Source organism: Triturus cristatus, chromosome 7, assembly GCF_964204655.1.
Source record: "Triturus cristatus chromosome 7, aTriCri1.1, whole genome shotgun sequence".
Taxonomy (NCBI): Eukaryota; Metazoa; Chordata; class Amphibia; order Caudata; family Salamandridae; genus Triturus; species Triturus cristatus.
The window spans coordinates 19,685,219-19,699,974 of record NC_140590.1 but is presented as its reverse complement, the minus strand read 5'-3'; the positions used below and the strand labels follow the sequence as shown (position 1 = coordinate 19,699,974).

At 41.5% G+C, this 14,756-nt stretch overlaps 1 protein-coding gene across 1 annotated transcript in view; it reads right to left on the bottom strand.

Annotated features, from left to right (window-relative positions):
- The window catches only part of LOC146808703 (phospholipase A2 inhibitor and Ly6/PLAUR domain-containing protein-like), a 198,820-nt gene extending 186,086 nt beyond the window's left edge, over nt 1–12,734 (bottom strand). The window contains exon 1 of the mRNA XM_085615518.1: nt 12,553–12,734. Within this exon, the coding sequence (XP_085471644.1) occupies nt 12,553–12,604 (52 nt within the window). The 5' untranslated portion in view covers nt 12,605–12,734. The remainder of the gene's footprint in view (nt 1–12,552) is intronic.
- Between the last annotated feature and the right edge of the window lie 2,022 nt (nt 12,735–14,756).

Here is a 14,756-nt window from a genome sequence, read left to right as displayed (position 1 = left end):
GGCTTCCAGTAAAACAAAGAGCTATTTTAAAAGCCTTGTGCATTACTTGCAAGGCCTTCCTCGATGCTGGCCCAAAACTCCTGAAAGACAGACTTAAATGTTACAATCCAGATAGGCTGCTCCTTTCAGGTTCTGCCAGGAATATCGTTGTACCAAAAGGTCGGTGCTCCTCTTGGGGCGGAAGGAGTTTTGTGGTAGGAGCCTCACAACTCTGGAACTCCCTCCCCCCACACATCAAGGCATTGCCTGATTTATTGTCTTTTACAAAGGCTCTGAAAACTTAGCTCTTTAATATTTAGTTGGGTAAGCTTTCCTCCATATCAGAGAAGTGCCTAGATGCCTCTTGGTATATGTTGCACTTTAGAAAAATATATAACATAACATGACAAAGGTTACAGTGACATTATATTTAGGCTCAGATTTTGCTTGTACAAAACCAGTGAAATTCAACAGTTATAGGTACCTGAGCTAACTATAACTTATGCCCCTGCAATGCACTGCTTCTAACCTCACATATTACATCACTTATGACATGGTCAGTGACATCACTGATAGCATCACTGATGGCATCTCAAATTATATTAATGGCTGTGTGAATGTGTGTATCCATGTGTGAGTAGGTGTCTGAGTGGCTCTATGGGTGAGTGAGTGGTTGTATAGGTGAATGACTGCGGGGGTCTTCAGGCCCCCGTGATCTCAACTGGGTACCTTGTGAGTGCCACACCCCCTCCCCAAATGCAAAATGTTATAGGGTCTCTGGGGCCAAAATCGGAATGGGGATGAGGGCCACAGAGCCCCCTTCCCTAATAAATGAAACATTTCATTTAGGCATGCCTGCGGGAAGTCACCAGAGGCCCCTGTCCCCTTTCTCAACCACGCAGCCAAGGGGCCTCCTGGTGCACTAATGGTTGGGGGATGAAGTTTCCCTTGGATGCTGAGGGTCCTTGGGGGCCAAGAACCCTTCCTGTTACCTCCAGTAAGTCCCACACAGTGGGTTTGCTGAGAGCTGGTCAGAGGATCTGCCCCCTTTCTCCACTACTCTGCAAACGCACTTCCTGGCACACTACTTGTTGAGGGATTGAGTCCTCTTGGATACTGAGGGACCTTGGGGGCCAAGAAGCCCTTCTGCTACCTCCAGTAAGTCCCACACAATGGGATTACTGAGAGTCAGTTGGAGGCCCCACCCTCTTTCTCCACCACTCTACAAATGCAACTACTAGTTAAAAAACTATAGAAACTCACTTAAAAAACAAAGGTTAGAGGGATTATATAGTTAGGAAATAGAATTTAAAAACAGTTAGAAAGTGGGTGGCTCTTTAAGTGGGACATTGGTTAAGTGAGTTGGTGTGTGAGTGGCTATATTGAAGAGTATGTGTCTGTCGGAACGCTGTATGGTTGAGTGAGCAGATATGTGAGTACTGGTATGGCTGTGTGACTATAATAGCTGAACTTCACTGGTTTCATATGAGTGAAATCTGAGCTTAGGAGAAAGATATTTTCTAAAGACTTTTTAAAACTAATTTACTTTAATTTAATTTATTTTGAAATTTAATAGAGAATAATAAAATGGAAGATTAGAAGTCAAGAAAAGAGTTGGTATGGCTATGGGTCACTGCAGCAAAATATTTTTCAAGGGCGTTTCCCCATGGGTAATTGACATGTAACTAATGTTAAGTGATGGAAATAGGAAGTGATGTGAACACTGTTGTGGTGAGAATTGTGATTCATTGCAGTGTATCAACCAAAGAAAACCACTTTTTTAGTCTTTGTTTTGGAAGAGTATGATTAAAGTATGTTGATTTTTGTATGTGAAATGAACATTTACGGACGCATAATCTCTGCATTTACAACAGCCCTGAATAAGCCCTGTGTGCGCAAAACACATGCTGGTTTTAGGCTGTATATGCTGTATGAAGTCACAAGTGATCAAAATAGAGCATAAAAAAACAAAATGAAATCTAAGAAGGAATGTTTATTGTGTGACTTTATTAACATCTCAGCTTTGTTTTGTTAGGAAATAGAATTTAGAAAACCTTAGAAATTCACTGAAATAACCAAAGGTTGAAGGGTTAGTCTCAGATTTCACTCATACAAAACCATCAGAAATTCAGCGGTTATAGTTACCTGAGCTAACTATAACTTACATACCCACAACGTACTGTTTATGACCTCACATATGCAAGTTAGCGCGACGGAGGCACCTGATGTCAGTGCACCCGAGCAAACCACCAGCAGCATATTTAAAATGAACGAAGGCTGGGCAATTAGGAGACTTGGGTAATCACTCTCGTGCACACTGGACATAGGTCAAATTCGACATGATCCTATAACCAGTGATTTAGGAAAATGAAATTACTTACAAACAGGGTCTGAGGACAATTCTTAATTAGTGGAGAGACTTCTAACTACCTGACTAATAATAGTTATTTGAAGAAAATTCTCTACTTTATCAGTGGGGATTAGAGGTTCAAGTGTCTCGTCTCTAGAAGAGGTTACACACCCTACTGATTTGACATCTACATCATTGATTAATGAAGCAGTGGTGCCTTAGGAGATTTCCATATTGATTCCACCTATACCCCTACCATTTGCCTAAAATTGGTAAAATTGTACGGTCCTGAAGAAGGTGGATAAAACGTGTTTAAAACCACCGAAACATACGTCAACCTGTTTGTGTCTGTACCCAACCCACAACACTGTCACGAAGACTTTAACATCTTTGTTCTTTGTTTGACCATATTGTGTATGTGTTTTTGGGTGGGTTGTCAGTGTGGATGGTATGTTAGAGATTGAATGTGGATGTAAGAGGTAACATGAGTATGTGATAAAGGGTTAGGGTTATCTTCAAGAAATATTATTCTTGATGTGCAAAAATTGTATGATATTTGCATTTGTACAAAAGAAGTCTAAATAAGGAAAAATGGAAAAAACGTGTGTATATTATGTATGGTTTTTAATGTTTTTATATGTAATAAAATAATTTGAAAGAAAATAATAAAAATATTTTGATAAAGCAATATCACGTATGTCTCAGACAATATAGTAGTAACTCAGAGGAGCTGTTGAAACCCTAAAAGAGCAAAGAAATCGAGGTCAGCTGGGAGGCTGTCTTTGACATATTGTTTGGTTTCCTTGTCCCCCTTTCTCCCAGACCTTAAATGCAACATTTAGAGGGGATCCCTTTTTTGTAGGTATGACCTCACATATTACATCACTTATGAAATGGTCAGTGACATCACTACATCTCAAATTGCATCACTAATGACATCCTCCCGTTAGTGTAAGTGTTTCATAACATTTCCTGATGCTTAAAGATATATACTAAGCTACAACCTATGCTAAATTGCTATTCTTTCTGCACGAGTATTTAGTCAGACTATTTCTAACATATTTCATCTGAGTGGCTGAGTGACTGTCTGTATCAGTGTGCAAGTGGATGCCTGAGGGACAGTATGGGTGTGTGAATGGGTATGCAGGTGATTGTATGGAAGTGTTAGTGGGTATGTGAGTAGCTCTATGAGTGAGTGAATGGCTTTGTGAGTGACAGTATTAGAGAGTGAGTGGGTGTGTGAGTGGCTGTATGGGTGGGTTAGTGGCTGTGTGAATGGCTGTATAGGTGTAGGAGTGGGTGTGTGATTGACTGTATGGAAGAGGCAGTAGGTGTTTGAGTGTGTCCATAAGTAAATGAGTAGGAGTGATTGGCTGTATTGGAGAGTGAATGTCTGTGTGAGTGGGTGTGTGAGTTGTTGTATGGATATGTGAATGGGTATTTAAGTGATTCTATGGGTATGTGAGTGGCATGCGAGTAGCTGTACTGGTGAGTGAGTGGCTGTCTGGGTGAGTGTGTGGGTGTGTGAGAACCTATATGGGTAAGTCACTGTCTGTGTGAGTTTCTGTATGGGTGATTGAGTGGGTGTTGAAAAGGTGCTTATTGGTAAGGGTAAGTATGCACCTTCCACTAGGCCTCCAACACGGTACAGGGTCCAGTAAGGGTAAATTAGGCCCTTGTTCAACACTTAGTAGCTGACAATGAACAGGCACGTCTAATATAGGAGTCAGGATTGTAAAGCATTTAAAAACATTTATGGACGATGTATTTTTGGCAGAGATTGCTGAGCAGACTAATTTGTATGCTGAACAGCATTTGAGGGACAGCAGTTCAAGCCTTAGGCCCCACTCTAGAGCCACCCAGTGGAATTCCAGAAATCTGGAAGAGATGAAAAAGTTATTGGGTTAACTCTTTTTGATGGGCTTTCTAAGGAACCCATCGATGTCTTCATAGTGGTCTACTGTTCCCCTGATGGCAACAGCTATATTTCCAGCAGTCATGAGTCGTGATCGGTATTTGCTTCTGCTTTGGATGCTGCATTTTGTCGATAATGGTTTAGCTTTGCCACAAGATCACCCTGATTGTGACCATCTTTTTAAGATCGGGCTGTCATTGATGACTTTGTAGATCGATTTTATTTTCTGAGCTTTATCCTCCAGGGAAAGAAATAGCTGTGGATGAGTCTTTGGTCTTGTTCAAGGGCCACTTGGTTTTTAGGCAATATATTCATAGCAAGAGGGAACGCTATGGAATTAAGATGTATATGCTGTGTGACAGTAGGACTGCATATGTCTCTAATTTCAAGGTGTACACCGGTAGGGATTCCAGGATTGACCCCCCTGGTTGTCTGTCCACTTTTGAAGTGACTGAGAAAATTGTGTGGGAACTTGGTAGAGGACTTTTTAACAAAGGTCACCATTTATATGTAGATAACTTCTGCACTGTTGTGCAGTTTTTATGGGAATTGGCCAAAGTGAACACTGTTGCTTCTGGGTTTGGTAAGTTTCACTAGATGGCCGCTGAGTCTGGGGCAAAAAAAACAGGTGCCACCCCCTGCAAAACCAGGTCGTTTTATGATAGGTAATTTTAAAGTCTCCACAATACATTTAGGGCCCTTGCCTGTTGCGGGTACTTGACCCACCCACGAGAGTAAGGTACCATTTGTATGGTGAGACTTTGGGGAAAGTGGGGTGGGTGGAAGTTTGTGGACCCACACAGATACCAGTAGTTTCCATCACAGAAATGTGGGGAAAATATATATTTTTTTACAAACTTTGGGGTTTACAAGGGATTCTGGGTAATAGAACCCATTGAGAGCCAGACAAGTCACCCAACTCTGGATTTCCATGGGTGTCTAGTTTACAAAAATGCATAGGTTTGCTAGGTTTCCATAGGTGCCGGCAGAGCTAGGGTTCAAAATCTATAGCTAGACACTTTGCTAAAAATGAGTCCGTTTTCATTGTATAAATGTGGTGTGTCCACATTGCGTTTTGGGCCATTTCCTGTCGCAGGTACTAGTTCTACCCATACAAGTGAGGAACCATTTTTTGTTGACCTTCGATGCCTTCCAAATGAAAGACAATGTGTAAAAAAGAAGTCAATTTGAAAAATGTCCTACGATAGCATGGGTACCCACAATTTCAGAGATTTTCAAATAGCTACTCTATATTTGTTTCCATTTCAGAAATACATAGGTTTCTTTCATACCGATTTTTCATGTTTATATTTTCCCAAATGAATTTCTATATACCCCGGACACAATAAAAAAAAATTGCATGATGCTGCTCAGTTATTGGCTCTGGGTTCCTTGGGTTCTTGGTGAACCTAAAAGTCCTATATATCCCCGCAACCAGTAAGTTCAGTGGATGTAACGGTATATTGCTTTAAAAACTCTGTCATACTTAGAGGAAGTTACAGGTGCAAACGTTGGCACCAATGGCTGTTTTTCTTCACTCATTTTCAATTTTTCCTATTTTCAATTGTTAGTTTGTATTAGGAAACCTTGAAGGATCAATACAAATGACCCATTCCTGAATTCAGAACTGTGTCTACTTTTCTGAAATTTATTGCTTTCCAGGACCCATTTCTACCATTTAGTGGAAGGAGGTTGAAAGCACAAAAAATAGCAAAAATAGGCTATGTCCCAGTAAAATGCCAAAATTGTGTAAAACATTTTGGTTTTCTGACAAAAGTCTGTCAGAACCTGAAAGCTGGGAAGATGATGATTTCAGCACCACAAACCCTTTGTTGATACCATTAGCAGGGAGTAAACCAGGCGCTTTCATTTGCAGCACCTTTTTCAAATTGTTCCTCAAAAAAACAAAATGTAGTTTTAATTTGGCTAATTTCTGGGTCCCCTTCAGGGCAATCAACAAACCATGGGTACCATTAAAATCCCCATTATGTTGCAAGAAGAGGACACAAATTTGACGTGGATACCTTATGTGGTCATAATGTTACAGGGGCCTAAGCGCGAACTACCTCTAATAGCCAAAAAAAGGCTTAGCACAGGGGGGGGAAAGGCCTAGCAGCGAAGGGGTTAAAATGACAGCAAGCACTGAGCAGTGCACACATGCATGAACAGAACATTTGCTGGGCCTCAAAACTTCCTTGCCCTATTATATACTAGGGACTTATAGGTAGTTTGAGCCCCTTAGCCCTTTTATAAACTAGGAACTTATAGGGTCTATCAATGTCAATTGTGAGAGTTTACTTTTAAAGACAAACTGGAAGGCAGGACTTCCTTTAAAAGGACAGCAGGCACACAGCAGTACTCACATGCAAGTGCAGGAAATCTGCTGGGTCCCTTTCCCTCCATGCCCCATGATATACTAGGTACTTACAGGTAGATTCCCCCAGCCATATTATCTGCTAGGGACTTATAGGATCTGTCTTTTCCATTGTAAGTGTACCCTGTTACATGTACCTTCTTAAACATAGCAATGACCTTAGGATTTGTTAGCAGAGCCCAGGGTACAGTCAGAGTCAGTTATCACCAGCATCATTCTGCAAAAAATGGGGGTGAACAGGGCAAAAGGATGGCTTTCAAGCAGTGGGGACATGAGTAGCTGTAAGGGTGTATGAGTTGGTATGTAAGTGTCTGCATGTCTATATGACTTGGCATATGAGTAGTTGTATTAGTGAATGACTACGTGTGTGATTAGCTATATGGGTGAGTTAGTAGGTGAGTAAGTGCCTGTTTGAGTGACTAGATGTGTGAGTAGCACTATGGATGATAGATTGGTTGCGTGAGTACTGGTATGGGTATGTGAGGTGTTATGTAGCAGTGGGTGTATCAGAAGTTCTATGGGATGTGAGTGGGTGTCTGAGTAGTTCACTTGATGATGCCATTTGAGATGTCATCAGTGATCTCACTGACCACATCATGAGTAATTTAATATGAGAGGTCATAAGCAGTGCATTGCAGGGGAATTGGTTATAGTTAGCTCAGGTAACGATAACTGTTGAATTTCTATGGTTTTGTATTAGTGAAATCTGAGCCTAACTATAACATCTCTTTAACCTTTGTTTTTTTCAGTTAATTGCAAAGGTTTTTGAATTCTATTTCCTATCTATACCATCCCTGTAACCTTTGTTATTTTAGTGAGTTTCTAAGGTTTTTGAAAATCTATTTACTAACTATAACGTCCCTTTAACTTTTGTATTTTTAAATGAATTTCTAAGTTTTTTTAAAGTTATATTTCCTAACTATAACGCCCCTGTAACCTTTGGGATTGTAAGTGAATTTCTAAGGTTTTATAAAAAAAAAATGTCCTTACTGTAACCTCTAACCTTTTGCATCAAATTCTGTTTTTGCGATTCTCAAATAGCGATTTTTAGGGAATCGCTATTTGAGAATCGCAAAACGGGATGTAATAAAAAATTCGCAAATGTTTTGCGATTCCTTGGCCTTCCTTAATTGTGATTAGCTAATTGCTAATCGCAATTAAGGAATACCTTCCCATTCATTCCTATGGGCTAGGAGGCGCATAGGAATAAACGGGAAGACATTCTCATTTTGCGATTCGCAATTTGAGAATCGCAAAATGAGAATGCAATTTCAAGGGTGCCAGGGTGTCAAAAGGACACCCTGTTGCACCCCTGAAATATGTATGTATGCACATGTGGCGCACATACATGCCCTAAGGGTATGTCTGTGCGTCACATGGCACTTTGAAAAATGCAAAAAAGTGAATTTTTCTAAGAGATCGCAAATTACCACCAACTTGAAGTTGGTGGTAATTTGCGATTCCTTTTGGCCAAATTGCACTTTTTCTAGGCTTCATACATCACATTTAAGGAATTGCAATTTGCGATTCCTTAAATGCAATCGCAAAATAGAGAACTGCAAATTTTGCGATTCTCTAATTTGCGATGCGCTTTTGGGATACATCCCAAAAGGCCTTCTCCCGTTTGCAATCAGGCCGATTCTGAGAATTGGCCTGTTTGTGAACGGGAAAAGGGCTTGATACATATGCCCCTGAGTGTCTTAGTGGGTATGTGAGTGTGTGCATAAATGTCTCATTGTGTGTGAGTGTCTGAGTGGGCATGGGAGGGGCTGCATAGGTATCTCACTGTGTGTTTGAGTAGGTGTGTAAGTGTCTGAGTGGGTCTGTGAGTGGGTGTGAGAGTGTCTGAGTGGATTTGAGAGTGGCTCCATGTGTGAGTCAGTCTGTGAGTGAGAGCATAAGTGACTAAGTGGGTCTATGAGTGGGTGCATGAGTGTCTCACTGGATACGTGAGTGGGTGTGTGAGTATCTGAGTGGGTCTGTGAGTGGGTACATGACTCTCTCAGTGGGTTTGTGAGTGGGTGCATGAGTGTCTAAGTAGTCTCTGAGTGTGTGCATCTGTGTCTCAGTGGGCACATCTGTTTCTCAGTGGGCCTATAAGTGGGTGTGTAAATCTGAGTGGGTCTGTGTGTGAGTATATGAGTGTATGAATGGGTTTGTGATTAGATGTATGAATGTCTTATTGACTCTGTGTGAGTGTCTCAGTTGGTCTGTCAGTAAGTGCATATGACTCTGAGTGCATTTGAGTGAGTGTGTGAGTCTCTGACTGGGATTTTGAGTGGGTGTGTAAGTCTCTGAGTGGGTCTGTGAGTGGGTGTTTGAGTATCTTAGTGGGTCTTTGAGTGGGTGTGTGACTGTTGTGGCAAAAAAGGGTGAGCTCCCACACTTGTTTACGAAAAAAGACCCCAGTTGGGCCATGTCTCGAGGGCATTAGCATTTATTTTAAAATTAAAGTAGGGGGCGCATGGGGCTGCCCAACATGGTCATTTCTATGCCCGGAGACCACTACCTCCCTGGGGCTTATGTTTATATGAATATGGGGGGGCAAGCAGACCCCCCAGGCCCCCGAGACCATTACCTCTCTGTGGCTTTTGTTTTAAAAATTGGGAGGGGGCCACACGGACCACACGGGCCCTCCGGGTATCCGGCACCACCACCTTCCCGGGGCCAATGACATTTATAAAAGTGGGAAGGGGGACACGTGGTCCCCCTCCCTGGCCACATATGGCCATGTGGACTCCATCCCCACCACCCTCACCAATTTTAGCTCTGGGAGTCCATTCCCAGGCCCCCCTTGATGGGTGAATTTCAGCCCGGGGCCCAGCCTTCATTGTACACAGGACGGGGTCTGCGTGGCCCCCCCCAGTCTGATTTGTCTCCTTGTACCTCATTATCCAGGTCCTAGCCATGTCTCCTGGGTGTCCCCGGCCACTCAGTGTGCAATTTGTCTGTGGGGGGGAGCCTCAATGTCCCTGTGGTCCCATCCGGCTCTGCGCCGCCTGCAAGAGCCAGCATTGTTGTCACAAGCAGGGAGCTGCTTGTGGGAACAATGTTTTTTCATCAGTTTCCCTGTTTTACACCTTCCACTTGCAGAAAGCAAACAGCTACCTTCTGAGGGTGGGCACCATGGGAAGTAGCAGGAGCTTGCCTTTGGGGGTGGCAGTCCCCGGGGCCATCCATGGCTCCACAAGCGGGGCCCCCTTCCATTGTAGTATTTAGACCAGGAAGATGTTGTTCCCTGGGAAAGGGGGCCACTATGGAGCCCCTTCATTATTTTATTTCAGTCCCAGGGAGGCTCCCCGCATTCTTTTACCATAATTTGCCCTGTGGATGTGTCGGTCCCCAGGGTGCAGGTGATCCCAGTGGGCCTAACTGCATGCATATTTTCATGTGCCCCAGAGAGGTGGCTGCCCCCAGGACTAGGGGGGCTGTATAGGACTCCCTGCATTTTTTAAAACAGATATGTCCCAGGGAGGTGGTGGTCCCTGAGGTGAGAGGCATTAGCCCTAGGAGGAGGGACCCATTCACCCACTTCGTATTTTTACTGTATTCCCCAGGGACCTGGCCCACTCTGGGGGCTATCATAAAAACAAGAACAGGAGACAGTGTTTGTTTTTTCTTTTTACATTTTACTTTGGATTTACTACCCCATCTTAGGGCAAGAGGCTTAGGAGGTCAGGTTATTGCTATCCTGCCCCTTCTCTATTTTTTTTTATTTTTTGTGGGACTTGGTAAAAGCTGAGTCCCAAGATTGGGAGAGTTCAAGGAGCCTTCATGTCCTATATATACAAATTTGAATTTCCTTTATTATCTCCAAAACTACTGAACAGATTTACACCAAGTCACAAAAAGGTGGCTTTCTGGGCCAACTGCCACCATTCTGCCAAATTGAGTGTATTTCTGTTCAGCAGTTCGGGCTGTAGTCTTGTCTAAAATCCCTACATAAAATTGCATGGGGAAAACACGTTTTGCGCTCTCCCCCTTTTTCTCGGCCCCCACTTGATGAATCACCCTGAAACTTTTAAAACAGCAGCAGAATTGAGCATCATATTGTTTTTCCAAATCTTTTGTCCAATGGTGATAAAGTTATGGGAAAAAACTAAAATGGTCCTAACTATAACTACATACTGACATATATATATGTGTGTGTGTGTGTGTGAATATATTTATGTGTATATATACATACATTACCTACTGGCGGTCGCCAGTAGGTAGTTATAGTTAGGACCCCTTTTCCATAGGAAATCCACAACATTCTATTTTGAATAACTTTGGCGCCGGTCGACGAATCCTCGCAAATTTCTAAAAAATAGGTGGGGCGCTACGCTCCGCTCCTACCCTGAAAGTCTCGGGGGGATACGTCAAGCGGGGGCTGAGATAAAAGGGGGGTCCCAAAACGCGTTTTTCCCATGCATTTTTCCATAGGACCTTTAGAACGAGCTACAGCCCGAACGGCTGAACAGAATTACTAGAAATTTGGCAGAGAGGTAGTCCCTATGTCAAGGAAGTGCCTTTTGTAGGTTTGGTGTAAATCTGTTCAGTAGATTCTGAGAAAATAGCCTTTAAATCAATATATATATCTGAGCCCGCTTACGGTACGCTTACCGTACGCTTACGGTAAGCTTACGGTACGCGTACGGTGGCGTGCGCGAGCGCGATTCTGATTGGCTCTTAGATCTTAGTAAACATTCGAATCGGCCGAAACCAGGAAGCGGCGTCCGCCATTTTGTCTCTCGCACTGAGTGTTATTTATCAAACATGATGCCAAACAACATGTTACGGGGCTGTTTTGACAACTCCCTCCCACATAGTCATGTTGAGGGAGTCCCCAAACATCCCCCAAGAGCAAAAACAATTTATTTTTTTTTCGGCAATTTCGCCGAGTACGCTTACCGTACGCTTACGGTAAGCGTACGGTAAAAAATAGAAATAAAAAAAACACTATCCACACTTACCCCACCCCCTGTGCTTTTGGTGGCCGTAGGCCACCAAATGTACAGGGCTTATTAAATCAGTAAAAAAACTATATTTTGGCAACATGAAATTATAAAATCGAAATAAAAAAAACACTATCCACATTGACCCCACCCCCTGTGCTTTTGGTGGCCGAAGGCCACCAAATGTACAGGGCTTATTAAAGTTGATAAAAACCGTGCACGGAACGCACTGCGTTAAGTGGGCGCGCACGCCTCGAATGGCGTAAAGTAACTTAGCATTTAAAAAAACGTACAAATTCACTGAAAAAACCATAGGTTTCACACACGTTATAGTTAGGAATTAGCATTTAAAAAACCTTGCAAATTCACTGAAAAAACCATAGGTTTCACACATGTTATAGTTAGCGGAAATTTTACTGATAAAAAACCAATGAAATTGCCCCGTTATAGTTAGTGCTGGCAACTATAACTCACGCGACCGCAATCTTCTGCTGATGACATATGTGTCTTTATAAAAAAAAATATTTGTAATATATGTATAGCTAAAAATGTATGGAAGAAGACATGGGCAAATAAGTGTCTAAATACAGTATTAGCATCAGCAGAGGATTGCGGTCGCGTGAGTTATAGTTGCCAGCACTAACTATAACGGGGCAATTTCATTGGTTTTTTATCAGTAAAATTTCCGCTAACTATAACATGTGTGAAACCTATGGTTTTTTCAGTGAATATATATATATATGTGTATATATATATATATATATATATATAAAATTAGTGTGTGTATATATATATATATATATATACAATGATTTTTTTCGATACATGAGGCTGCCAGCCAAACCTAAACATTGAACAAAAAGCATTGAAAAGGCAAATCTCTGTTATAGGTTACCCAATTCAATGGCGCTAATGTTATCAACATAAAAAAATGAAAAGTCCATGTAGATTGCTTAGTATTACTTATATATTTTAAAGTTATGGAGAACTGACTCACCTGCACTTATGAAAGCCAAAAGGACATAGGAGCTGATAAGAAAGGTACTCATGGCAATGGAGAAGATGGATCTGAAATGCAGACCTCAGGACCGGAACTGTTTCTGCCTTCCCGATATAGTTTGGAGATTATTATATAGCATGATGTAGAATTTAAACACATTTTGTGTGCAAATAATTTTCTCAACAGCATCATGCCCATCTGTTACGCATCCTGTTTGAGAAGAAAGTTTCTTTTTTTTCAATAGTGTGCCATGTGCCAATGAACCAACATCACATGTTTGAGCTCTGTACATAGCCTTACTGAATAACAATTATTGTGTAAATAAGGTGGTGTGGTATTACATTTTGCAGGGTTGCGAACAAAAATAAGACACTTTGAGTGGGTCGTATCTGCTTCAGCAGACAGCCACTGTTTTCACTGAATCTTTACTAATTCTTCTGTTGCACGCTCCCGTTCCCATGTACTGTTTGTTTCACTCTAATTTTCTCCTCTTTTCTTGCTCTATTCATTTTCTCTTCTCTCACTTCTTCTCATACTCTGCATTTTTATAAATGTATCCACAAATAGGGCTTCTCTGTACCCTGTGATTTCTCTGTTTGTATTTCTCTCTTTCCATAAATGTTACTACCCTTTTGTATTTTCTCTTCTGCTGATATTTCCTGCTTCACTTTATCAAATAACATCAGTTTCAGTTTTTCTTTACTGTTTTATTACTTTGATGTCCATTTTCTTTAATGTCTTATTTCTAATCCTGCAGCATATATATATATATATATATATATATATATATATATATATATATATATATATATATATATATATATATATATATATATATATATTCACTGAAAAAACCATAGGTTTCACACACGTTATAGTTAGGAATTATCATTTACAAAACCTTGCAAATTCACTTAAAAAACCATAGGTTTCACACATGTTATAGTTAGCTGTACATTTCACTCGTAAAAAACCAATGAAATTCCACGTTATAGTTAGATCAGGTAACTATAACTTGCGCGCCCACAATAAACTGCTGATGACGTCACATATTACATCACTCATGACATGGTCAGTGACATCACTCATGACATCAATGATGACATCTGAAATTACACATTGTGGATTGCGGTCGCGCAAGTTATAGTTACCTGATCTAACTATAACGTGGAATTTCATTGGTTTTTTACGAGTGAAATGTACAGCTAACTATAACATGTGTGAAACCTATGGTTTTTAAGTGAATTTGCAAGGTTTTGTAAATGATAATTCCTAACTATAACGTGTGTGAAACCGATGGTTTTTTCAGTGAATTTGTACGGTTTTTTAAATGCTAAGTTATGTATTTATTTTTTATTTTTTTTTCTGGTTTTTCACTGTGCGCACACCCTGCGCACAGTGCATATATTATCTACTGGCGGTCGCCAGTAGATATTTATAGTTAGGACCGTGTTTCCATAGGAAATCCGCAACATTCTATTTGGAATAACTTTGGCGCCGGTCGACGAATCCTCGCAAAATTTTCAAAATAGGTGGGGCGCTCCGCTCCGCTCCTACCCTGAAAGTCTCGGGGAGATTCGTCAAGCGGGGGCTGAGAAAAAAGGGGGGTCCTAAAACGCATTTTCCCCCTTCCAATTTTCCATAGGCACCTTTAGTCCAAGGTACAGCCCGAACGGCTGAACAGAATTACTTGAAATTTGGCAGAGAGGTAGTCCTCAGGTCAGGGGAGTGCCTTTTGCAGGTCTGGTGTCAATCTGTTCAGTAGTTCCTGAGAAAATCAAAAGTAAAATCATATATATTTGTGGGCGGAGCCTAACCACACATCTCATCCTCAGATCTGATTGGCTGTCAGCACTTCATCCAAGAAGTGTTGGCAGCCATCTTGGGACCAATATACATGATAGCACCTCATTAAAAAGCATTGCAGTTAATAGAAGGTTTTAAGACTTTAGTTACATTATAAATCATTTGTTGATGGTACCATACTAATTTTAGGAATTGTGGTATTGTTGGAAGCCGGACCTCGGGGAGTCGGAGAGACCACCCAGAGGGGCCCCCACACTGTACGAAGTAGCCGAGCGCCGCTGAGAAGTCTCCGAGGGAGATCCCTCTCCTATCATGTACTAGCACAGTAACACCACCACACCGGACTCAAGGAGGTTGTCTCAAGACGAGTAAATCTTTATCAGCACTTAAAGGTT